Source organism: Amblyomma mixtum, chromosome 2, assembly GCF_055824585.1.
Source record: "Amblyomma mixtum isolate Tamu chromosome 2, ASM5582458v1, whole genome shotgun sequence".
Taxonomy (NCBI): Eukaryota; Metazoa; Arthropoda; class Arachnida; order Ixodida; family Ixodidae; genus Amblyomma; species Amblyomma mixtum.
The window spans coordinates 213,049,805-213,074,993 of record NC_143013.1 but is presented as its reverse complement, the minus strand read 5'-3'; the positions used below and the strand labels follow the sequence as shown (position 1 = coordinate 213,074,993).

Here is a 25,189-nt window from a genome sequence, read left to right as displayed (position 1 = left end):
GCTGCAATGCTGACAGAGCAAGATAGTCATCTATCTGTCAGACAGATAGCAAGTACGATCATCATTGGCTAGACTCAACATCGTCGACAAATTGCAGCCGCAAGTTCGGGGTGCGATCATTATGCGGGGAATAAAAAAATTTATTTCTGGCAACAAAATTCGGGGGTGCGATCATTATGAGAGTAAATACGGTGCGTGTGTGTGTGTAGTTGGCTGCACAGCCTGAACTGACGTAATAATGAACATTTAAGGTTGGCAGATGAGGAAAAAAGCAGCCCGATGCTTGCAAGCAAATCGAGAAACCAGCCTAACAGTACAGAGTCTTTTCAAAACTGCATCACCAATTTTGCGCGATCACTGCCAGCACAACGAAATGCTACAAGTAACACAGGCATGCAAGAATGCCTGCCCAGTCACTTCATCACAGTCACTTCAGAAAAATGTAGTGCTGGGGTCAAAGTAACACCCCCCCCTCCACCTCCCCTCAAAGTTCTGAATCGTGCCGTACTGCATGCAGCACGGTTTGGAACTTTGAGGGGGAGTTACTTTTCAACCCTGTTAGTACATGTACGTGCTTACGTGCAGTCAAGGTATAGCTACGCTACACTACGTAATGCGCTGCATACAGCTACGCTACGTAATGCACTGGTCAGTCAGCAATTCCGTGTCCTTGTATTGCACAGAATGAGCGACTCTGCTTCTACTATGAGACAATTGCAACTGAGACACAGCAGCACCCAACTAATTCTCTGTTCCACTGTGCACCCTTAATGTTGCGACCACCTTTTCATTTCCATTGAATTTCCATTGCAAGCTACCAAAGCAAGCTTGCAAGAAAAAAAAAGATGCTGATGCTATCAACTTGCATCATACTGGTCTTAACTGGCACATATTTATGTTACTGAAAAATAAAATGAGGTTCAGTTCAAACTTCGCGCCCTGCAAAACATTTCCCTTTGAAACCAAAGAGTGCTTATCACTTAAAGCCAGTAAAAATTTCAAATTTGTCTTTTCATTTGGTATTTCTAGCTAAGTTATGCTGGCCTCAGTTACGTGGGCACCTAGTTCACTACACCACGTGTCCTTGTAATAGTCGTTATGCGACGAGCTGTAGCCACAAAGGGCACATTATCGTGAAAGATTAACTGATGAACAACCTGAAATATCACGTATTACCAGAGTCATTTATAGAGGTATCCAGTAAGCATGGCAATCTTCCTAAACTTGCCATTACTCTGCTAGCCTTTGTACAGTTCCTTTCAAAACTTTCACACAACGAAATGGAAAATTACAGCACATTACAGTTGAACGCAGCTACATTGAGAATTGCAAGACAAAAAATTTCAAAAAGCAGATGCTTCCTTGCGAAATTTCTTTCATGTTATTTGAACAAGTTTTTGGTCCCCTTCATTACTGAATTCCCAAGGTATGACTGCACTTTGCTGCGGAGGAAATTTTGGTACAGTGGCAGGCATTTATTGTAGCAGGGTTCAACTGTATTGCAAAGAGTACGATCTACATTTTAAGAACTTTTTTTTTTTTTCACTAAGCAGAAATAGGAACATTTCTTGGGAAGACGAATTTCACGCTTCACAATAATTTGCAAACCACAACTTTGGTTTTAGAACGTTGCATAGAAAGAGGTAGAGCAAGTGCTGCCCCCTAGGTTTTTCTGCTTGGAGAAAAGCCCCATTATTCGAACACATAGAAAGAGGTATCTAAAATGAGTTCTTCATTGAAGTGCACTGAAGATGTTTATGGTTTATGGGGGTCTGACGTCCCAAAGCAACTCAGGCTATGAGGGATGCCGTAGTGGAGGGCTCCGGAAATTTCGACCACCTGGGGTTCTTTAACGCGCACTGACATCGCACAGTACATGGGCCTCTAGAATTTTGCCTGCATCGAAATTCACTAAAGTGATGGAACGGTGCTGTTACTTTCCAAAAGAGCCAGAGCAAATATTTATAAACAACTTCGCGCCATTATTTTTGAGACAAGAACATGGCTCCCAATAATGTGCACTGTACAGCCCTGAAAATATTTACGTAGAATTGTGGACGATTTTTATAAAAACTTTTATAGGATGAAAAATGGTATCTAAATGGTAAGCACCTTCTTTGGCTATGTGTTATGTATATGAATCAAAAGCAAAGGTTTCCCTTAAAAAAAAAAATACTAGAAAATTACAACTTTTCTCACGCGGTCCACATGGAGAACCACAGTCCAACTTTCACGACTCTACAAGAAGACTGCGTACAAACTCGGCTCATTCGTCCCATTACAGGAATTAGGCATGATCGCAAAACACAGCTGACATCATTTTTCTGGGATTAGTTTCGAGTGGAGAGTCAAGTCATCGCCATGCTGAATGCGTACAAGTCAGTACAGCAACATTCACCACAAACCTTCACAATAACAACTGTGGTTTACACAACTTACACGAATATGCCTATGGGGGAATAAACAGGGAGTAACTGTCTTCTAGCGCACATCCTTTCATAAAAGAGTGCGCCAGAGGAGTTTACTCCGTTTTCACTCCCTTTAGTTTAAACTGATACAAGGCAATCACAGCATGACAAGCACGCACACACATAGTCGTCACGCGATTCACTCTCGCCACAAAACCAACAGACAGTACAGGTTAGTTTTTCACAGCAGGAGAGAGAGAGGGCGTTAAAACCAAGCAGCAGCGCTCATCACACAAACAGCGTTCATCCCGCAAAGCAGCAGGGAAGCAAGGGTGAAGCATTAAAACGAATACACTGCTCACTGGGCACAGGTAAGAGATGGCATGATCAACTGCACCAAATGATCATGAAACTCATGCCTTCTCACCATTTTGAAGCCCACACAGCAAATATTCCATGCTGCTGAACACGTAAGTTCACCTCACTCTCACCACACTCAGGGGTCCTTTCAAGTTTGGTTGCATTCTTTGGTGTAATCGGGAAGACATGAAATAAGAAAAACTTGAAAACCTGATTTTTTTTTTATCTCAAGATAGTGCTGGGCATATACTAACAGTGTTCCCTGCTGGCTCGCTCTGTACGTGCATGCAGTTTAAGCATGACCCACCAAAAGCACCAAGAGAAGCAGACGAGGCCCACCAGAAAGGCATGAATTTCCAGCCCGTGACTTTGAAGCAGACATCAGCGCTACTTCCTTTTCTGCTCCCAGTGAGAAAAGCACAGACATCTTCAGTAAAAAGGGCTCTTTGTTCAATACTTGATTAACTGAGGCCAGAAGGGGTCTTCGAATACCCTCCTATTTGGTGCTTTGCATTGGCCCATTATTTGGCTGTCTATCTGGTTCTGCACGGATCTGGCCAGGCCTACGGCTATAAATGTTTCTACCAACAGCAACTAGCAATGTTACCAGCTTCTCTCACCAAGCTTGCAATTCACAAGCCGCCACTGATGACATGGAAGCCCACATCGAAAGTCACGGGAAGAGCTTGCCCAGCGTGATTACACACCAAACAGGAATTACGCTTCATGGGAGTAAACAATCCTATAGCACACTCTCTAAAATAGCCACGATACGCCCCGTAACTCAGGGGTAGATTCCCACCCCTGTAAACACAAAATACTTACAGCTGGCAACTGCAGTAGATTTCCACCTCAGAACCTGAACAGTTCTGGCAGGTCAGAGGAGATTGTGAAACACTGTAATCTACTCCCATTGCTAACCACACCAGCACTGTTGTCAAAATCTCCTGCAACTGCTGACCGCATGAATCCGATTACCCTGGTTAAAAACTCCTCACATTGTTAACAATGAGAACTCCGCACTGTTTGAGGTGGGAGCATTATCCCATAGCCGACAGTGCGTACAGTAGAAATGTGAATATCAATGCGCTGTGAAAAATATTTGTGTCACCCGAAATTCGCATCATCAAAAACGGACAAAGTCCACATTATGAAGCACACAGGAAGTGAAATGATGCAAATTTGTTTACTACCAACGGGATTTGTTTATGCCTGAGCGCTACCTCTTGCTGCTACTGGCGATCATGGCGCAGGCCATGTCCTAGCGGCAAGTCGGCAATAAGCAGGTGACAAGTCGGCGACAAGCTGGCGACGAGTCGGCAACAAGCCGGCGAAGAGTCGGCAACAAGCCGGCGACAAGTCAACGGGCATTGCCTGCCGAAACCACCATGTTGGATGAAGTCAGCTCCACAGTTGAGCCGCACAGGAAGTCAACCACCATCGAAGTTGGACTTTGCGAACCCTAGTGCTTGGAAAGAACGGAAAATCCAGTTCGAAGACTATCGTTATGCTTCGAGCCTCTACCAAGCATGGGGCGAAGCAAAGGTCAGGATGTTCATATAAGCAACGGACCCCCATGAAGCCTGTCGCATCCTCAACACTCTAGCACAGACCGCTGAAGATTGCAGCTGCTAGGTCTACGGAAGCGTCCACTTCCACCAACACGTGCAATATGACAAATCGATTGAAACTGCTACACTGCGTTACGCATGCTCGTCAAAAAGTGCAACTAGGACTTTGCCGATGTGGAAGAATGTCTGGTTCGGGACAAATTCATCATCGGTCTTTGTGGACGCTAATTCCAAGGGACAAACTGCCATGCATCCCAAAGCTCTCACCCGGAAAAGCCAGGCTTCAGGCTCGAATTTGCGAAGATGCCATGAAAGTTGGCGCAGCGGTCTTCCAAAGGGAAGTGGATGCAACTAGCATGGCCTCCAAAGCAAAGGTTCAAAAATGCTTCTCCAAGCCACAACCCAGCTCGGGCTCATCAAAGGCTAGCGGAAGGAACGACTGTGCCAAGTTTCAGTCGCACTCAAGCGATGCTGCAAAAAGCTGCAGGTACTTGTGCAGAGTGCCCAGTGAGACTTGCGAAGTACCAGTGGCGAAAGAAGACTGGAAGCTTTAAGATCACCTACGAGAAGAAGGACCTGTGGTCTGCTGAACTACGTGCAATCGCGTCCAGCCATACCTGGACGAAGTCATTCAGATGGCCGTAAACAGATATGATGCAAGCTTCAAGGTGGACACAGGAACGGACGTAACTGTAGTGTCAAGCTCATTTCTCACCGCCCTGAAAAAGCTTCAGAAGCCAGAAGGTGACCTCATGGCCCCCAGAGGCTATCCTTTGAATGTTCTGAGTACATTTCAAGCCACTTAGCACTAGAAGGGCAAGTCTGGCAAAGGGCTAAAGTCATGCCATCAAAAGATCCTCCTCTTTTCTGCTTCCCTGCATTTCAAGCTCTTGGCATCATAAAGTTCACCGACAGCACATTTGAAAAAAAAAAGTTGCTTGACAGTCTAGGCAAGCTGAAAGAAAGTACAGGATTTGGCTTTGACCTCAAGCTAAACAGCCCTCATTTAGTGTGCCAAGGAGAATTCAGATTCCGCTGCACAGCACCTTTTGTGACGAGCTGAAGAAGCTAAGAAACTGAAGGAGCGATCCAAAAGGTGGACAATGCTACAGACTGGCACGCCGGCATGGTCTTTGTTCCAAAAGCCAGAGAAGGCTAGCGTATCTGCATAGACAACACTCGCTTCAGTGAAGTTGCACTGATGAAGCGTCACATTGTACATTCGGTTGACAACGTCCCAAAGTATCTGGGAACGGAGAGCTTTTTTTTTTATTTCAAAGCTCGACGGCACCACTGGCTTTCATCAGGTGAAGCTCTCCGAAGAAAGCCAGAAACTTACAACATTCGTAACCCCGACAGGACGGTTCTGCTTTTGAAATTTCCTTCTGGCATCTGCTCAGCACAGAATTTAGCGACAGATGACCCGCATCCTTGAATTTCTGGAGGAAGTAGTAAGCCTGGCCGACTATATTTGAGCCTTCAGCTCATCACAGGAAGAGCATGAGTGATGTCTCTGTCAAGTGCTGCATTGTCTCGAAAAAATAAGCATCAAAGTGAACAAAAAGAAATGTACTTTCTCTTCCACAGCACCAATCAGAGCGTCTCTGAAAAGAAGAACACGTGCAAGTATTAACTGTCCTAACCAACAGCTGTTTCAGCTGATGCAAGTTCCTATAGCCAAGCAGCAGTCTTGCTTCCGGGTCAGCCATTGGGCGAGAGGCGAGCAGTGGCATGTGTGTGGAGAGCTCTCGCAACCACAGAAAATCGTTACAGCCAAACAGAAAAAGAAGCCTTGGCAGTGACATGGTTCGTCGAGCGATTCAACTAGTTCGCAAGAGCCGCCAAGTTTCAAGCTGAAATGGATCACCACTAGCTCATCACGCTGCGGGCTCACCTCAGCTCAATGTTACACCGCCTCAAATTTGGAGGACTAACGTTTCGTATCATGGAGTATTAGTTCAAAGTTCTCCATGTTCCTGACAAACTGGTAACCAAAGCGGACGCACTTTCGAGAGCACCAGTCAAGGACCTGAATCAAGAGCACCGTCAACCACAGGCGAATTCCGCTCAGCTACTCGTCGGCAAAGCTGTACTAGCAGAGACTCATCTTATCTTGCCCTGCCTGGAAGCACTAGGAAAGCACCAAGCAGAAGACTGTGGCTATGCTCTGCTGCTACTGTTTGTGGGGACGCGCTGTACTAGTCCCCTATGGTTCACTTCCCCGCAATGAACCTTCAACTAGTCTCCTGTGGTTCGCTTCCCCGCAATGCACCCTCCTTTGCCATGTTAGTTACTTTTAACTAACAAGGAAGAGTGCTGGCGTCTCAGCAACACGAGCGCCACATATGGCGTGTTTGCTGCGCGCACACCTGGGGGAGACGGCTCTCTTCTGCTCGGGACCGGGGAAGCGTACTGATGTTCAGCGCGAGGCTCCGCTCTTCACCGGCTGGCGTGAAGCCTCGTGGGGAGGAACGTTCCCCCGCATCTCGTCCTGTCCGGCCGCGGAGTATACCTTGCCCTAGCGTAGGCAAACATTTGCTCGTAACCATGCTGGTGAGTCGGACATCCTCGATTACTCAGCATATTTTGTTGCTAGCTGGCGTTATTGCTGTTGTAGCAATAAATGCCTTGTTTGTGTCAGCCAGAGTGTCTTTCCTTTGTTCCCGCAGAGCAAGGCCCGCTGTGGTCGGTGTGCGCTCGGTACCGTACACGATCACGGGGTGGGGTCCGGCGGTTCTGAACTGTGTCAGCCAGGGTTAAAAGGGGGATATGTATTTATTTTTACAATTAAAATTCCCACAGCATCTGCCAGAAACAATAGGTGGAGAACATTTCCAAGGTTCGAGTACACCTAAGAAAATACTGGAAAGGATGGGGCCGTGTAACAGTACGTAATGGCATCTTGCTCTAAGCTCACCACACTATCATTCTGAACCTCTTACGCCGTCAGATGCTACAAGTGATCCATAGAAGCCACCAGGGCATCAGATGGCGCAAAGCAAGATCAAGGGACATATTTGGTGGCCAACCCTCAACAGAGAAATGAGCAGTGCGCGCAGACCACAGCGCAGCGTCTACAGCCACTCATTGGCACACCAACACCCTAATCATCCAAGGCAGCAAGTAGAAGCCAACTTTTTTTTGAGCTGCAAGGAAAATACTTCCTTCTCATAGTCTACTAGTATTTATGCTATTCAGAAGTCATCACCGTAACATCGACCACATGAAGTTCAGCCATGCAGCTCACTATCCATAGAGGGGGTGTATAGGTCAAGGACATGGAATGCGAGGCATAGGTGCTAAGTCTAGGAAAATGGCTGGAACACAAATGATTGGAATAGAAACGGGCACCACTCAGTGAAATCACTATCTAATGCCATTCACGTCTTTGCAAGACCAGGTCATTCCAATGCCTGATGACATTAATGTGGAAACCACTAAGCTTACAAGTCTTGCAGTTCTGGGTGCTCTGTCAAGCAGTCGCGCTGAAAATCAGCGAGAGCAGGTCATGGCTAAGTGAGCGACACCAACAAGAATCCCCTCAAAGAACTCGAACACAATGCAGAAGATGTTTGCCCAAATGACCTGGTCGGGATGAAAAGTGAAACGTAAGACTCGACTTAGAGTTGCTGTCTCCCAACAAGAGGAGATGTAGAAGATGCACGTCTGATCGAGGCGGAGCTCCTCTATGCAAGCGAGGCACCTCCATGCATACGGCTCATGTCAGCGCATCTACATCGTTGCCTACTGCTGTGTTGAGCACCTTGCTCCTAGAGGTGCACTTAGAGGATAAATACAGCACGTGTTAGGGTTGCCGTGCTGTGTTGGTTGGTCTTCCTAGCGGTCCATGCTACACACTGAGGGCAATGCTTAGTGCTAGCGGGTGTGATAACGGCTCCTGTGTTTGCATCACCTGCAGCGGCGTAGGAAAGTGCTCGGAACATCCCAATATCTGCACACACAATGCACGTCAGCCGGGGTTATCTTAGAACTTTGAATCGTACGGAAAGTTGTACCGTCGGTGGTTCTCCTATATTCAGAGGTGGAAATCTGCCCCTGCCCTTTTTTAAGGAGTGCACTAGAGGACTGTCTACCCTCACAAAGGGTAATTTCTTTTCGATGTCACCCGCATCAGCGTCAGTGTGTTAGCAGTGGCACAGGACAAGGAAGCCCACCAGACATGTGCTGCCACACGTGTGCAACACTGTCGTCACGGGACACAAGCGGCACACAGGACAACGACGGTGGCGTGAACTAGGCAGGCGTGGAGGCGGGTCCCCTCAGCGGAAGCGGCTGTCCTCCACCTCCCCTGCTCCGCGTGCAGCAGTGCAAACTCTGTGGCTCCGCCCCCCGCGGTCAGAGGTGCGATCGCCGCCGCGGAAGACGGGCTCTGTCAGCAGGACATGAGCGGCTGCCTCTCACCGTCGTCACTCGCGTTGTCCGGGGTGCCGCCGCCGGACTCACTCGAGCCGGCCTCGTCCAGTATGGGGGGCGAGGCTTTCCTCTGCGAGCTGTTCCAGATGCCGTAGCCAAAGTAGATCAGCATCCCTGCGGGGGAAGAGTTTTGTCAAACACCACGGCTCAAACGGCCGGCCTCTCTGACAATGCAGCGAACAACGCGACGATTGCTTCCTCGAATTATCCCCGCCACTACTTCTGATCAATGATAAAAGTGACAAAACGTTACAGCTGTGCCTTGATGTCACAAGGGCTGAGCCCAAACAATGTGTATACAAGGTTCTAATTTCTAGAGCTCAAAGGATGCTGTTCGTTGTTGTTCCTCCATGTTGCACTGACACTTGTACAAGGGTAAAAGAAATATGGTGGCACTATTGTAAAATAGGTAGAAACAAAAACTGCTTATGTATGCACTCATTCAAGCCTTGGCCATGAGAAATCTTGGCACCAACAATGCTTGGTTTATAGTTAGCCGCCTTATGCAACCACACTGTTAGCCGTCTTATGCACCTACAGCGCAGTGCTCAAAAGCATTTCAATATGCGACCCAAAGGGTAACACACATCCAGAAGAGATAATGATTTGGGAGGGTTTTTAAGGGGATTAACGTCACAAAGTGACTCAGGCTGCAAGGGACACCATAGTGAAGGGTTCCGGATAATTTGGACCACCCGAAGTTCTTTTGTGTGCACTGACATTGCACAGAACACGGGCCTCTAGCATTTTTCCTCCACTGAAATGCGACAGCCATGACTGGGATCGAACCCGTGACCTTTGGGTCAGCTGCTCAGAACCATAACCACTGAGCCACTACGGCAGCCATGCAGCAATACATATCACAAGCTATTCACCGTAACTGCAAGTTAGGACATAGCATAAAGGGAGTTGGTTTGTGGTCACTTTTGTTCATTTGAAAGATAATGTGCTGGAAGGAGGTGTGGAAAGTTTTAGAGTGCTCAGTACACTTCGAGTGAGCTGCAAAAGGAAATTTTTAGCCGCCTCGACACGCTATGTTAACATCAAACCATTCCCATGCTACATACTACTTTAAGCCATAAAAAGGTGGCAGTGATCAACAGAAGCGTGTTGATTGCCATGGCGACACTGGATGCACTCAAAGCATTTATTCTAGCATTCCACGTGGAAACCCTTCTAGTGGAATGTCTATGAAAGTAATATAAGTTGGTTTCTGACAACTTGAACTCGAAGAGACAGACGGTTTTTTTTTTTTTCAAGTTATATAGAGCTGCCTTTTTTAAAAAATTTCAAGTTAAGGGGATTGAACCCTCAGTACAAATAAATTAGAAGTTCAAATTATTCGTGTTAAAAGTATGGTACTACTGCAATACTAACGACATTTCCACATGCATAACTTCCACAGGCATAATTCCAATCTCTCTAGGGTATAGTACCCCAAATTCCGGTTTTGGTCCCTGGCTTGTCTGATAGCTTTTTTTTAATGAAGATTTTTATCTTCGCATCTAAAAATTCAACCTAAAATTAAACCCAGTGCAGACATCTTTTGCTATTTAAAGAAAAGAAAAGAAGAACTGTTTGTTCTCACTGGGATTCGCACTGTTAGCAGTCTTATGCAACCAACAACACAGTACTCAAAAGCATCTCAATATGCGACCCAAAGGATAACACACACCCAGGGGAGATAATGAATGATTTGCACTCAGTTCATTCTAGATGTGAAACGAAAGAAATTTTATGTGGAGGGAGATTCGAACTGCTGTCTTACTGGTTCAAAAATGCAGCACTAACACATTGCACTGCAGAACAGATGTGATGAGAATGCTTGCTTTTAACTGAGTTCTTACTTGTTTACATAAAATTTCTCCTATTTGCCACTGACTGCGGCTGCTTAACTGGAAGCCACGGGGATTGTAATGTTCAAAGAATGAAATCATGCTTCAGTCCAAGATCACAGTGCACAAACAGCCTAAAGGCTCCAAGCTCTTCCGTTACAGCAGCAAGCGAACCTACACCATTCCTGAACTCACCCAGGGCCATCCAGATGCCAAACCTGGCCCAGGTGGCCGGCGGAAGACGCATCATGAGGTACAGGTTGACAAACATGTTGAACAACGGGATGAAGGGCACCAGCGGAACCTGCGAGCATGCAAGGAAGACCACGTTGTAAGGCTTCCAGGATGAACAGACATCAAGGATGAATGCGTGAACCAATCCCCTTCCCCTTCGTCACAGCATAGACTTCCACAGGCTGGAAGAAGTTATAAAAATGGGGGAAAAAAAAACAGATGTGCTAACTAAAAGTCATGTGTTCAACGATCTGAAAATGTGCCCACCACACAAGTGTAAATGAACTTTCCAAAGCGCACAGAGACCATGTCTATGCATGTGAGCACTGATGCTTAAGCTTTGTAGTATCCTCTCCTTCCAACCTCTTTGACCTTTTATCCCCTTTTCCCCCAGTGTTATAGTCCATCACACCACTGCTAGCAGCTGTTGCAGCCTATGTTCGATGACGGGATTGCGACTGGAATGACAGGGCAGGAGACGGAGTAGTGAGAGCCAGAGAGCTGATGAAGAGGACACTGTACAAGCTCATTTACATTTTTACATCAAGAACAGAGTCTTAACAAAAGAAAGTGTCTCTCAGTAGCACTCGCTGCAGAGTTTTATATGGCTTTCGTACCCTAAAATCCCTAGATGGATGCCGGGCCTGCTGAGGAAGGAGTGTCCTGTAAAGTTCAATTGGGCACTGCTCACATACACCCTCACCAGTGGACATGCCCCCCGTCACATGTTGAGCATAAGGGTGAGGAGGACACCATATATGTAACGTAGTCAGCTTGCCTGCTGCTGCCGGATTCGGCGCACCACAGGGACATCGGAAACTAGGCCTTTTGTATTCCAAGGTCGGTGCAACATTCTTTGGCGTTGAAGAATGTGACGGGGCCAAACATGGTAACTGGACCCAGATGATACCCAGTCCTCTCCGAGAGATCCATTATGGCAGACCTTCACTCACTACGTTCACTACATTAGCAACTTACGGGTTTTTAGGGAGCACTAAATATTGCCAGACTACCAAGATTCCCAAGACTGTTTCGGTTTCATCGACGGAACGACGACTGTGACGTCAAGTTATGTTTACAACACGTGATCCACTAGAAAAACTAAAATAATCGCTTATATGTACCTTTAATTCACGTCAACATTTAATCCAGCCTCTTCCAAGACCTGAAATGATAAAAATTACCTGTCAGCAATTATATAGCTGATCTTTAAAGCCTCACGTGACCTAAACATCAACTACACGTCACAGTCATCGTTTCACTGATGAAACCGAAACTGAAACAGCGTCAAGAAGAAATTCAATATAAATTACTTAGCAGTCGTACACGAATACCAAAAAGTGCTCCATGTATATACGAATGTCTAATGCACAATTTGAAAGAAGAAAACACGTAAGCGAAAACTTGGTGTCTATAGTCCTTTAAACAGCATGGCTTACGGGTGCCTTGAAATTAAAACAATTCATGTGAGCACCGGATCGGAGGGTTGGTGACTCACTGCGAAGGAGAGGGTCTCCGTGCTGGCACTGGGCTGCCTGATGATGCAGGCAATGCAGAAGACGGACGCCAGGGCCATGAGTGCCAGGGGCGCAAGGGCCGAGACCGCCAGGGAGAGCACATAGTCCTCGGCAAACACCAGCAGCGCCGTCAGCGCCATGAACAGGGCCCCTGTTGGCAAGATTTAACGAAAGAGGGGGAGGGGGAACAACCCACATGACCACAAAAAAGTAAATAACAAGCAACAAGCAGGCCAAATGAGATGAACTCGAGTTGGAATGAATGGGACAAGGCACAGGCACAAACCAACAGGACAGAACTCAGTCCTGTGTTTCAAGTGTGGCCCAAGATTAATGCAGTCTTGCCCCCATTGCCCCGCATGATGCCTGTAACGGTAATGCCAGAAAGGGCAACACTAACTACCCTAAAAAAGCTTCATTGCCTCACTATGTTTCCATCAGATGAGACATTGGCAAAAAAAAAAAATGACAATGCATCACAACTTTTAAATATTAGCGCCTGCTGAACAGAATTGCTGATTGAATACCCTCCCTGAGGAGATTGTCATTGGTTCCAATTGTCAAAGTCACATAGATGATTTCTTTTACAAAAACACACTGCTTTGATCCTGGTATTCTTCCTGTACTGTGCGTTAAGCTCTACTGTTGATCATGCACACTTTCTTTCCCAGCTGTCAACTGTGAGTGTCGTAGTTAGAAGTAAATAACGCGAGGGGAGAGTGCATCATTTGCATCCATAATAAAATTGATTATAACACAAGCTCAGAACTTGAAGAGCAACCACAGTCGAGGCTGCAAAAGAAAAAAAAAATGAAAACTGCAAGCTAAAATTTGAAAGAAACGCAAGTACTTGTGGGTAGTTTATTCATAATCATGACTTAGTTCCTCATCGCAGTCGCCAAACACGTTGTCTTCTGCGCCTTCTCTGCTGTTTGACAGCAGTACTTAAAGGGACACTGAGGAGAAATTGAAGTTGACTTGCACCGACAGAATACCAGCTCCTGATTACAAAAACGCCATTCATACTGACAACAAAGCTCTTGTAACGTAGATAAGGGCAAGAACCAAAATACAGGTATCGCTGCCACAGGCCAAACTCGCAAGTACAAGCGTGATGATGTCATAGGACAAGACAGTGTTGTTTCTAGCAACACTAGAACACGAGAAGCCACGAATCACTGAGGCACAGCAAATGCATGCGCAAATCTTCTTGACGTCGCCAGATGGCGCCACGTACCCAAAAGCTACGCGCGCTCCTGCAGCGCCGGGACCAATCAGCGCCAGCTCACAGCGGTATGCGGGCTCCTGGTATTCCGTTAACGGTAACAAGGTACACGGTAAGCTAAAGGTGTCTATTTGCGAGAACTTCGTTGACGACTTCCAGAACGGGATCCATTGTAACGCTGGCAAAACGCCGGTGCAAACGTAAACGAAGCAACAGCCGCAATAGCCGATAGATGCCTTCAACGTGCAGCCGGCGGTAGCTTTCTTTTCGGCTGCTGTACTTACCTGTACTTATGTTAGCAATTATTTGAAGACATTCGATTCAGTTCACAACTAATTTTTGTTATCCGTATTCACTTCGCAACCAAAAATTTATTATTCACACAACTCTGTCCAATTTTCCTCCTAGAAGCAAGCAGAATTACAAAAACAACTAATGCGCCAGCACATGCCAAGCTTCAGACTCACCGAGGAGTAATGTGAGGACCTTGACGAGGAGGGCTGTGGACTCCGTGGGGCTGGCGAGGCCGTCCAAGTTGAAAAGCGTCGTGGCTACGCCCCGCTGCCTGTCATGAGGTGGCTTCCTGGCTTCCGACCCGTCAATATCGCCGTCAGCCGACTGAGCGACGTCGTACCTGAGAGCCAAGGCCAAAGCTGAGCCCATTTCCCTCAACGCATACTTGAGTAGTAACGCTTTAATCTGTGTTAGCATGTTTTAATTCTGCCCGACAGTACAACATGGTTTGCCATGACAAGGGATCCCTGCATATGTGTTGAACCTGCAGTCGAACCCCACTATCAACACTTATGTCAGCCCAGTTACAGCCACTCCAGTGCACCCCCAGCAACCTCCATTAGCCCTGCCCTGTGGTCACTCTGTCCTCACGAATTCCTTCAACATCATCACCCTACCTGATTCTCTGCCAAGTTAAACTCCAACTGTGTGTACAAAACCTGAGTATTTTTATGCCTCCTAAATACTTTCCTATAGAAAATCAGACAGAGCAAAACACCTAAAATCTCATCACAGCAATGAAGGCACCCCTCCGACGAGTGATCAATAACCTAAAAACCCCTACCTCAACTCAACTACACTGAACAGCATCCTCACACTATCAACAAGCTGCAGCATCTTAACAAGTGTGACAAATAGAATGAAACTAGCCTATGGCAGTGCACAAAGGTTCTTCCTTACACTAGAATGCCTATTTTCATGCACTTCCATGCTGCCCGCCACATCGCCAGGCAAACCACATAGTATGTCACGACTACTTGCTGATGCATGATCACCACATCTTCAAACCTTGTTTTTTTCATACAAACACCATAGAACTCCTGTTTCAGCTGGGACCATTCTGAGGAGACTGCTCGGAACTTTCATCGCCTACACATCTATCTTTTTGCCTCCATGCCATCCAACAGGCACATCAAAATTAATGTTTCAATAAACCGCTGGTTTCAGAGCGAATTGATCACAGACAGCCACCAAGCTGAAGCATCAGCAATCCCACATAAGCAGGAGCCTTCACACTGGGCTGACTTATTTGCTGTGACAGCAGTTAATCACCAACACGATCACTCATCACAAACTCGCTCACTCATCACAAACTCGCTCACTCATCACAAACTCGCTCACTCATCACAAACTCGCTCACTCATCACAAACTCGCTCACTCATCACAAACTCGCTCACTCATCACAAACTCGCTCACTCATCACAAACTCGCTCACTCATCACAAACTCGCTCACTCATCACAAACTCGCTCACTCATCACAAACTCGCTCACTCATCACAAACTCGCTCACTCAACAACTCGCTCACTCAACAACTCGCTCACTCAACAACTCGCTCACTCAACAACTCGCTCACTCAACAACTCGCTCACTCAACAACTCGCTCACTCAACAACTCGCTCACTCAACAACTCGCTCACTCAACAACTCGCTCACTCAACCATCCAAATGAAGTCAATTTGCAAGAGATGCCTTCTTATGCAATACAGGTAAAACTCAATCTAACGAAGCCGATTTTATGAAGTTCTCGATATAATGAAGAAATTTGACCCCCTGGCAACTGCCTATAAGGTTCAATGTGCTCAATAACCCGATATAACGAAACAAACGACCAGTAAGCCCGATTTAGCAAAGTTTTGCCTGCAATAAATGAGTAAGAAAAGGTGATTTCTGGCTTATTTTGCCCACGATGTCTCACAGCTTGTTGGCAGCGCGCCAGCAGTAACATCTAGGTGCCGAAGTTACGGCCGAGGTTTCGTTTTGACGGGGCAGCAATCTGCGCCACAGCGTGGAACAAAGGACTCGGCAGACGGCCGTGCTTCCCATGTTGACTTCGAATCCGTTTTACCATGTGGCGCTTTTAAGCACACGCAATTTGGGCGGCTTTCGTAGACTTCTCATACGCACAGGCACGGGTTGCCGGCAAATGCGATGGTGCGGCAGCGTTTGGGTGCCCTTACGTTACAATTTCAGATTTTGAAGAGCGGAAAAATGCGTTCCTCAGTGTTACGAATATCCCGATTTAACAAACCCATTCATGGCTGCTCTTCGCTGCGTTAAATTGAGTTTTAACTGTAATGCAATGGTTACCACCCTATTTCTTTGGAGGCGAAATTCTAGTGGCCCGTGTACTGTGCGATGTCAGTGCACGTTAAAGAACCCCAGGTGGTGGAAATTTCCGGAGCCCTCCACTACGGCATCCCTCATAGCCTGAGTTGCTTTGGGACGTTAAACCCCAATAAACCAAACCAAACCAACCCTAACGGTAAGAGCCTCTGAGGACACTGTTAGTGGTAACGAGTCTGCACATCTTCCCACACTCGCAAGCACAGGTTGCAATGTCAACAGTGACAGGTGCAGTAGAAGGAGCGGTCCATCCCAAAGCAAATAAATGCACAAGGCAATGCTGGCAAAGGGAAACCGCAGAGGCCTGCCCACCATGCGTGCATGCCATGTCACGATGATCGCACATGCAGCACAGGCGGCAGAGGGGAGAAGGGAAGGCGGGCACTTACATTCGCCTCCGGTTCGAGATAGGCACCGAGAGAGATGCTTCGGGAAAGCCACACGGCCGGGGTTCAACCAGGGGTTCGTATCTGGTTGCCCGGGAGGAAGAGGAGACAGAGGGGCAGGCAGGCAGGCAGGTGCCGCAGCAAAAATAAAAAGAGAGCAGAAAAAATAAAGCAAAGCCAAAAAACGCGACCAATCAAAGAGAAAGAAGAAATAAGGCCACCACCCTGCATGCAAGCATGGTACGGGGCGAAAATCACAATAAAACTTCACTGCGTTTTATCAGTTTTCAGTGCCCTGTTCTTATGCACGACACTGCAGATTGTTCTTGCAAAGTACACCTCAGTTTGTACAAGAAACTTGACGGCACTGAGGCTCCTCATGAGAAACGCACTGCAAAGGCCCCAGACTTCAAAACTGATCTGGCAATCCATGCTTGGTAGTGTAATACTAAGAGTTCAATCGCTTATTTGAATAAAGTAAGCACTACATTGTGGCACCCAGATACGAGCAGAAACCTAATTCATTTGCAATTTGCAGCCACCCACTGGTTCATACCGTACTTGCACAAACATGATGCAATTGTTTTTTTTCTCAAATGACATCCGCCAGAACACACCTAGGTTTCGTCCTGAACGGAACCAGCCACAAATGTGGAGCGTTATTTTTCCTCATTTTTTTTTTCTCGCTGACTTTTGAAATACCTGCAGCGGCCTCAACGATTGGGCTCATGGGTTGCAAGGAGAAGCCAGCTTTCGAACAACCTTGGGCTGTAGAGGCAGAGCGTGTGGAGCACACGGGAAAAAAAAAAGAGAGCACCTAAAAACAAGAAGGCAGCATGTGCCGTAGAGAAAGGCAAGGCAGTTTTTGAAAAGGCTGTGCAGAGCACAGAAGGGAGAAAAGCGCATGAAACATGAATAACATGAATAACATGAATAAGCATGAATAAGCATGAAACATGAAGCAGTAGCAGCAAGAAGAGAAGAAGGCGTGCAAGGATACGCTCTGCTCAATTGTGTTACACCCATTTATGGTCGCGTTTTATTTGTGGTTCCGTTATATTCATGCAAATACGGTATGCCCTACACTATGGTGACTATATCACCATCCATCATCATCAGCCCGACTACACCGACTGCAGGGCAAAGGCCTCTCCCATGTCTCTCCAGTCAACCCTGTCCTTTGTCAGTTGCCGCCACTGTATCCCCGCAAACTTCTTAATCTCATCCGCCCACCCAACTTTCTGCTGCCCCCTGCTACGCTTGCCTTCTCTTGGAATCCACTCTGTTACCCTTAAGGACCGGCGGTTATCTTGCCTTCGCATTACATACCATGCCCAAGCCTGTTTCTTCCCATAAATTTCGACTAGGATGTCATTAACCCGCGTCTGTTCCCTCACCCACACCGCCCTCTTCCGATCTCTTAAAAGTTACACCTATCATTTTCCTTTCCATACCTCGCTGCGCTGTCCTTAACTTAAGCTGAATCCTCTTTGTTAGCCTCCACGTTTCTGCCCCATAGGTGAGTACCGGTAGGATACAGCTGTTGTATACTTTTCTCTTGAGGGATATTGGTAAACTGCCACTCGTGATCTGAGAGAACCTGCCATTTGCGCTCCATCCCATTCTTATTATTCTAGTTATTTCCCTCATGATCCGGATCAGCGGTTGCTACCTGCCCTAAGTCGACGCATTCCTTTACCACTTCCAGCACCCCGCTACCAATTTTGAACTGCTGTTCCATGGCGAGACTGTTGAACATAACTTTCATCGCTACGGGGCAGCACGCAGATACCAACTAGCCCAAATAGCTGTTCTAAAATAACTTTGGTCTTCTGCATGCTAATTTTCAGACCCACCGTTCTGCTCTGCCTGTCCAGCTCATTGATCATAGTTTGCAGTTCATCTCCTGAGTGTCTTGGCAAGGCAATGTCATCAGCGAATCGCAGGTTACTCAGGTATTCTCGATTAACACTTATCCCCAACTGCTCCCAATCCAGGCCTCAAGGTACCTCCTCTAAACAGGCAATGAATACCATTGGCAAGATCGTGACACCCCGCTTGACACCCTCCTTTATTGGAATTTTATTGCTGACTTTATGGAGAACTATGGCAGCTGTGCAGTCATTATAGATATCTCAGTATTTTCACATAAGACTACCTTTCCCTCTGCTCTTTACAGCATAGTCAATTCTCTCCATATTAAAGTTCCTTATGTCAGCTATCTTTTGCCTATTTAGTATTACCTTTGTTAGCTCTGCCAGTTCTATTCTGTAAGTAAGGTTAGATGCTTTCATGCTTTGGCGTTTCTTAATTAGATCTTTCGTCTCCTGAGATACCTTGTCGGTATCCTGTAGAACCATCCTACCGCCTACCTCTGCAGCACACTTCGAAACGATAGCTCTGAGATTATCGTTCATTCTTTAGGCATTAAAATCGTCTTCCTTACTTAGAGCCGAATATCTGTTCTTTAGCGATACCCTCAGTTCCTCTACTTTCCCTCTTACCGCTAACTCGTTAATAGGCTTCCGCTTCACTAATTTCTGCTGTTCCCTTCTCAGGACTAAGCTAATTCGAGACCTTATCATTCTGTGGTCGCTACAACGGATCTTACCAAGGACCTCCACATCCATTACGATGCCAGGGTGAGCGCACAGTATGAAGTCTATTTCATTTTTAGTCTCACCACAGGGCTCTTCCACGTCAACTTCCTGTTTGCTCGTTTGGGGAAGGTATTCATGATCCATAAATTATATCTACCTGCGAACTCTACTAATAACTCTCCCCTGTTATTCCTGCAGCCTATGCCATAGTCACCTACCGCCTGGTCTCCAGCCTGCTTCTTGCCTATCTTGGCATTGAAGTCACCCATCAGTACAGTGTACTGCAATTTTACTTTGGTCATTGCCAATTCCACGTCTTCATAGAACCACTCAACAACCTGGTCATCATGGCTGGGATGTAGGTGCTTAGGCCAGCCCCACCTTCAGCTTGTGCCTCTTATTAAGCCCAATTACGATGGCTGCCACTCTCTCGTTAATACTACAGAATTCCTCCATATTGTCCGCTATATCCTGATTGATGATGAATTCCACACCTGTCTGCTAATCCACGATAGCACAGTACGTGCCTGTCCTTTAGTACTGTGTACGCCTCATCTGTCCTCCTAACCTCACTAAGCCCTACGACATCCCATTTAACACACGCTAGTTCCTCGAACAGCAAGGCTGGACTAGCCTCACTGGATAAGGCTCTAGGATTAACCCTTTGAGGGTCGAATTATTTTGAAGAAAACTTTCCCAGGTGGTCAAATTACTTTATTGCGGAACTTGAATCTACAAAATGTATATAATCGAGAATAGATAGTAAAAAAAAATTAGGAACAGTACTTTGGTGACAGCATCACTCACAACTGGAAAATGTTCAATAGAATAGAATAGCAACGGTGATAAGCAAGCTAAGAGCAGCGCCAATAAAGATAGAAATCAACTTCGGCAGCCCCTGCAAGATAGTGCTGACAAAAAGAAAACTCAAATTTCGCGCGACTCCGTTGCGATCACGCGGCGAAACCAAAACTACAAAAGGGGTGTTGCCACAGTCTGTACCGCCGCGCTAAAGCTAGACATAAGTTCTGCTTATCTTTGTAAGAAGGCAGCACAAAATTCAAACACTTCTTGTAAGTCCTAAGAAGTGGCAGCGCCCCCCAGTGAGCACGCAGTGTTCTTTTGGTGCAAAATTTCAAACGGAAGATCGAAACCGTACCCGTACGGCAAAGACCTTACGGGACAGAAAACCACCGCCGTACATATACGGCAAAAACCTTCAAAGGGTTAATACTACAGAATTCCTCCACATTGTCCGCTATATCCTGATTGATGATAAATTCCACACCTGTCTGCTGTTCCTGTCTGCCTGCTAATCCATGACAGCACAGTACGTGCCCGCCCCTTTAGTACTGTGTACGCCTCATCTGTCCTCCTAACCTCACTAAGCCCTATGACAACCCATTTAACACACGCTAGTTCCTCAAACAGCAAGGCTGGACTAGTCTCACTGGATAAGGCTCTAGGATTAAACGTTGCCAGGTTAAGTTTCCTATGCTAGCCTGCCCTCTACTTCAATAGTAAGGGCCAACAGAAGACCTGTCCCTCAGGACTCCCAGAATGCCTTGCACCACCGTGCAACTTTGTAACACTTTAACCCTCGACCCTGAACTCCACCTGTCATGGGAGATTGTACCAATACTGCCAGAGACGAGTCACATTCGTCGTGCGCGAAGCCACGCTGCTCCCACTGCCAAAGACAACTTATGGTTGGCAATTGCATTGGTTTCAATTTTACACACTAGAGGGCAGTAGTTGTCCGTGTTTTAAGTGCATTTCAAGGCTGAAAACAGTCATTTTAGCTAAAAGCTGCCAAACAATTGGCCAATTTTGATACATTTTTTCGGAAATTAATCTGGCAGTTAAAAGGCTTCAAATGGCCCATGAGAAGCATAGTGAGCACTCGGCTGATTACAAGTCCAAGTCAGTGCTGCTATCAGTCCTGTCTGGACGTTGTCCAGTAGGCTAGTACTCTAGAGTAGTTTAGTGCAGTAGTGGCATAACAATATTTAAGCAGAAACGCTGCACTATCCAGAACAATCTGCTGAGAGTCCCATAGAGCCTTGAAATCTGAATTGCCACCATGTGAAATGCACAGAAATTTTATGCAAACTCTCTTGACATATCCAAGACCGCAACTATAATAGCTTTCCGAAGTCCACAAATTCAGTTTTTTGAGGACTATAGAAGCACCTAGGCAATAAAATGACAAGACCTCTAGAAAAAAAACTTTCCCACTTAGGAAACCTAGCACAAAATACAAATGAAAGCAACCATCATATATGTAAAAACTGGTGGTACCATTGTCACAATGGCCTAGGCTGCAAGATTTGTCGTCAGAATATTTTGCCAAAATGTACTCGTGCATATTCTCCTCGCAGAAGTGAGTTAAACTTATCTCTAGTGCCTCTGTCTTGCAGATTTTTGTTCTTATCATATTTGTCTATGCAAACTAAGAACTGTAGAAAGTCTTCCCCACCAAACAAAATGCGCTGCATTCAAAAGGCCACTGTGGGAGGTTACCTGAGCATAACTAAGACCTAGCACTGTAGAATGTCTCCCCCACCAAACAAATTGTGTTGCATTCAACAGGCGGGAGGTTACCTGAGCATGAGCACAGAGACTGCTACCAGGCTGTAGGCAAGCAGAGTCCCGATGGACATCATGTTGGCCAACTCTTCCACATTGAACATCATGGCCATCAAGCCTGCAAACAAACGCGCCCCCATGATGGCATGCGCAACTTCCCAGCTTCCAGAGTTTACTAAAAAAAAGTGATTTGAGCATCAGCCTAGCATGCAGAAGGTGTTGGGGAGGGGCGGGTTCGACTCTCAATGCCCCCTGGTCTTCAAATGGGTTCAAGCTTTTGCCCAACCTAAAATCGTTATCAAGTTTGAAAAACAAGAATTGGCCTTGAAATCTGCTGAGACAGCACAGGAAAGCTACTGCGTATGGCGGGATGCAATCACTTAATGCCTGCACGAAACTAAAGCCGGAACAGTGTCACAGAAAAGAACTGACTGATACCTACACCCTTTTTGCCAAAAACACACAGCCCACTGGGTATGCTCCTGGGCCATGCAGTGCGGTTTATTTTGTGCTTAACTTAGTCTTAACTTTTAGTCTCAACTTTTAGTCTCAACTTTTAGTCTCAACTTTTAGTCTCAACTTTTAGTCTCAACTTTTAGTCTCAACTTTTAGTCTCAACTTTCAGTCTCAACTTTCAGTCTCAACTTTCAGTCTCAACTTTCAGTCTCAACTTTCAGTCTCAACTTTCAGTCTTAACTTTCAGTCTTAACTTTCAGTCTTAACTTATAGTCTTAACTTATAGTCTTAACTTATAGTCTTAACTTATAGTCTTAACTTATAGTCTTGCCTCCCCACAAACCTCAGGACTCAAGGGTGCTAAAGAGCCCCACTACAGAGCAAGGAAGAAAACCGCTTGGGCTGTACTCATTTGGCAAACTCCTGTGCAAATATTTAAGTAACGTTAAAAGGCATTAACTGCTAGGCTAGTCAGTAATGTGCGGATACGTTCATAACCTTAGTGCGATGGATTAGGACAATAGAAAAGTACCCATGCTTGTTGTTTCTGTGTCGTCCTCACCATTTTGAGCTAGAGGTATGAGTACAACCAAGGTGACGTTCATTCCATATTGGTATGCATGCTATAGAGCCTTTATCAAGAAACGAAAACAAATGTAAGAGAAAAAAAAAAAACAGAACAACGAAATGGCAGCTGTGCTTTGACTCTTTAAGTGTCCCACAACCGTTTCCGCTCGTCGTGGCACTGACCGGCAAAGACGCCCGAGATGGCAGTGGCGATGAGGGGCGTCTTGAGGCGCGGATGAACAACGGCCAGGAAGCGGAAGATGAGGCCATCCGAGCCCATGGCGTAGAGGACACGCGGAAGAGGAAACATGCCGCCCAGGAGACTGCACACCAGAGATATACAGCAACAGGGGCTCTCATCATCGCCATCACACTGCCATGGGTACACGGCAGCAAAGCTTTGTAGAGACATTACACCTACAAGTGTAAGCAACGCAACGCCTTGGAATTCATCCAAAACACTTTACTTTAGCAACTCAAAAGCCACTGAGGCTACAAGCCACCAGAAAAGCAGTGAAAGCTACAAATCACTCCAACTACTAGGCACCATCGCTGAATACTTGCCAGTGGAGTTCTGTGTACGGCTTGCTCCCCCATCCTCTCCCGTGTTCCAAGCTCTCCTGTCACTTCACCAAGAATCAAGTAAGCTAAGCTGACAAGTTACAAGGTAACAACCTGTAGCAGAGAGTCCCCTGATGAACTTCGCATTTATTCAGTATGCATCCTGGTAGTGAGCCAGATGAAATACCTTTGCACACAAAGAAAGAAACATGTTTTTCCCAAGCAGAGCGACAGAAACGTTATGAAACCGAGAAAATAAACAGATGCTGCAATCATGTACTGACACAAAATTCCGGCTGAGTGTATTTTGTTGGGAATGACTCACAAGACATTAGTACAGTAGAACCTCATTAAAGAAGCCACCAACCTTTTGGTAGCATGTTCACTTTTTTGCATAATGTGCAAGTCATTACATGACTTATGCTATACATTACTATACATTACTGTACATGACTATGTTCACCTACGACCACTAAATAATTTATAACTACAATTCTTCTCTCATGCTGTTTTGATTTCAACCACTGAACGATGGCTCTGACGTCAGAGATCAGTATAGGTCACACAAGGCATGAAAAAGCTGCTCTATGACCACTGCTTCTTAATTCGTTTGTAGTGGATTAAGACTATGAAGCCATCTTGCCCTCATCGCGTGTTATATGTGGAAAAGTCCACTACCGGAATTTTGCAGAAGGTCCTAGCAATGTCTGAATGTGATAGATCCGTGCGATAAACGATCGAGAAGCAGGGCACTTTTGTACTCCTTTGCTGAAATTCCAGACTTGATCTTCGGATAATGCGCCCAAATATTGTGCTTTGCCACGGGTCGGATTCATAAAAGTCGATGTGATATATGCGATTGCTAACGAATATCAATTTCTCAAATCGAATATGAACTGAATAACAAATATATTCGATTGATATTTGAAGTTTTCAATATCCACACACTCCCAATGCATTGTAATGACATACACGTCATTACAAAGAAGAAAATATCTAACCAAAACTTAGTGTCCATAATCCTTTCAACTCTTTCCTTACTGTGCTCATTGCGCATGGTTCACCAGTAAGCCATTGATACTAGTCACTACTTCAAAGCTACCTATGCACATTCCAACTTCTTGGGCAGTCATTTAAAGGGACACTGAGGAGAAATTGAAGTTGGCTTGTATCGACAGAATACCAGCTCCTGATTACAAAAACGCCACTCATACTGACAACAAAGCTCTTGTAACGTAGAAAAGAGCAAGAACCAAAATACAGGTATCGCCGCCACAGGCCAAACTCGCAAGTACAAGCGTGATGACGTCATAGGACAAAACAGTGTTGCTAGAACCAATGGTTCTAGTAACACTGGGACACGAGGAGCCACGAATCACTGAGGCGCAGCCAATGCATGCGCAAATCTCCTTGATGTCGCCAGATGGCGCCATGTGCCCGGCAGCTACGCGCGCTCCTGAAGCATCAGGACAAATCAGCGCCTGTTTTCCGGCGGTAGGCGGGCTCCCGGTATTCCGCTAGCGGTAACAAGGTACACGGTGTCTATTTGCGAGAACTTCGTTGACGACTTCGAGAACGGGATCCATCGTAACGCTGGCAAAACGCCAGTGCAAACGTAATCGAAGCGACTGTAGCGACGGCCGCAATAGCCGATAGATGCCTTCAACGTGCAGCCGGCGGTAGCTTTCTTTTCGGCTGCTGCTAGGCCGCACTGCTGGCTGCCAGAAATCACGGAGTCTGCGCTACGTCATGCGCACGTCATGTTTCACATCTCTTAGTCCTGTGTCGTCATAGGAGAATCCCAAG

The 25,189-nt window shown here is 46.2% G+C and overlaps 1 protein-coding gene across 3 annotated transcripts in view; it reads right to left on the bottom strand.

Moving 5' to 3' along the window:
* The window catches only part of LOC149362495 (cationic amino acid transporter 2-like), a 117,307-nt gene that overhangs the window by 4,582 nt on the left and 87,536 nt on the right, over window positions 1-25,189 (bottom strand). For 2 of the 3 annotated variants that reach the window (XM_089573076.1, XM_089573074.1), the window contains exons 10-16: window positions 23,006-23,145; window positions 21,815-21,917; window positions 16,614-16,694; window positions 14,052-14,218; window positions 12,341-12,510; window positions 10,804-10,912; window positions 8,762-8,887 (exon numbers count right to left, since the gene is read on the bottom strand). In XM_089573076.1, the coding sequence (XP_089429202.1) occupies window positions 8,762-8,887; window positions 10,804-10,912; window positions 12,341-12,510; window positions 14,052-14,218; window positions 16,614-16,694; window positions 21,815-21,917; window positions 23,006-23,145 (896 nt within the window). The remainder of the gene's footprint in view (window positions 1-8,761; window positions 8,888-10,803; window positions 10,913-12,340; window positions 12,511-14,051; window positions 14,219-16,613; window positions 16,695-21,814; window positions 21,918-23,005; window positions 23,146-25,189) is intronic. The other variant, XM_089573075.1, reaches the window with a different exon arrangement.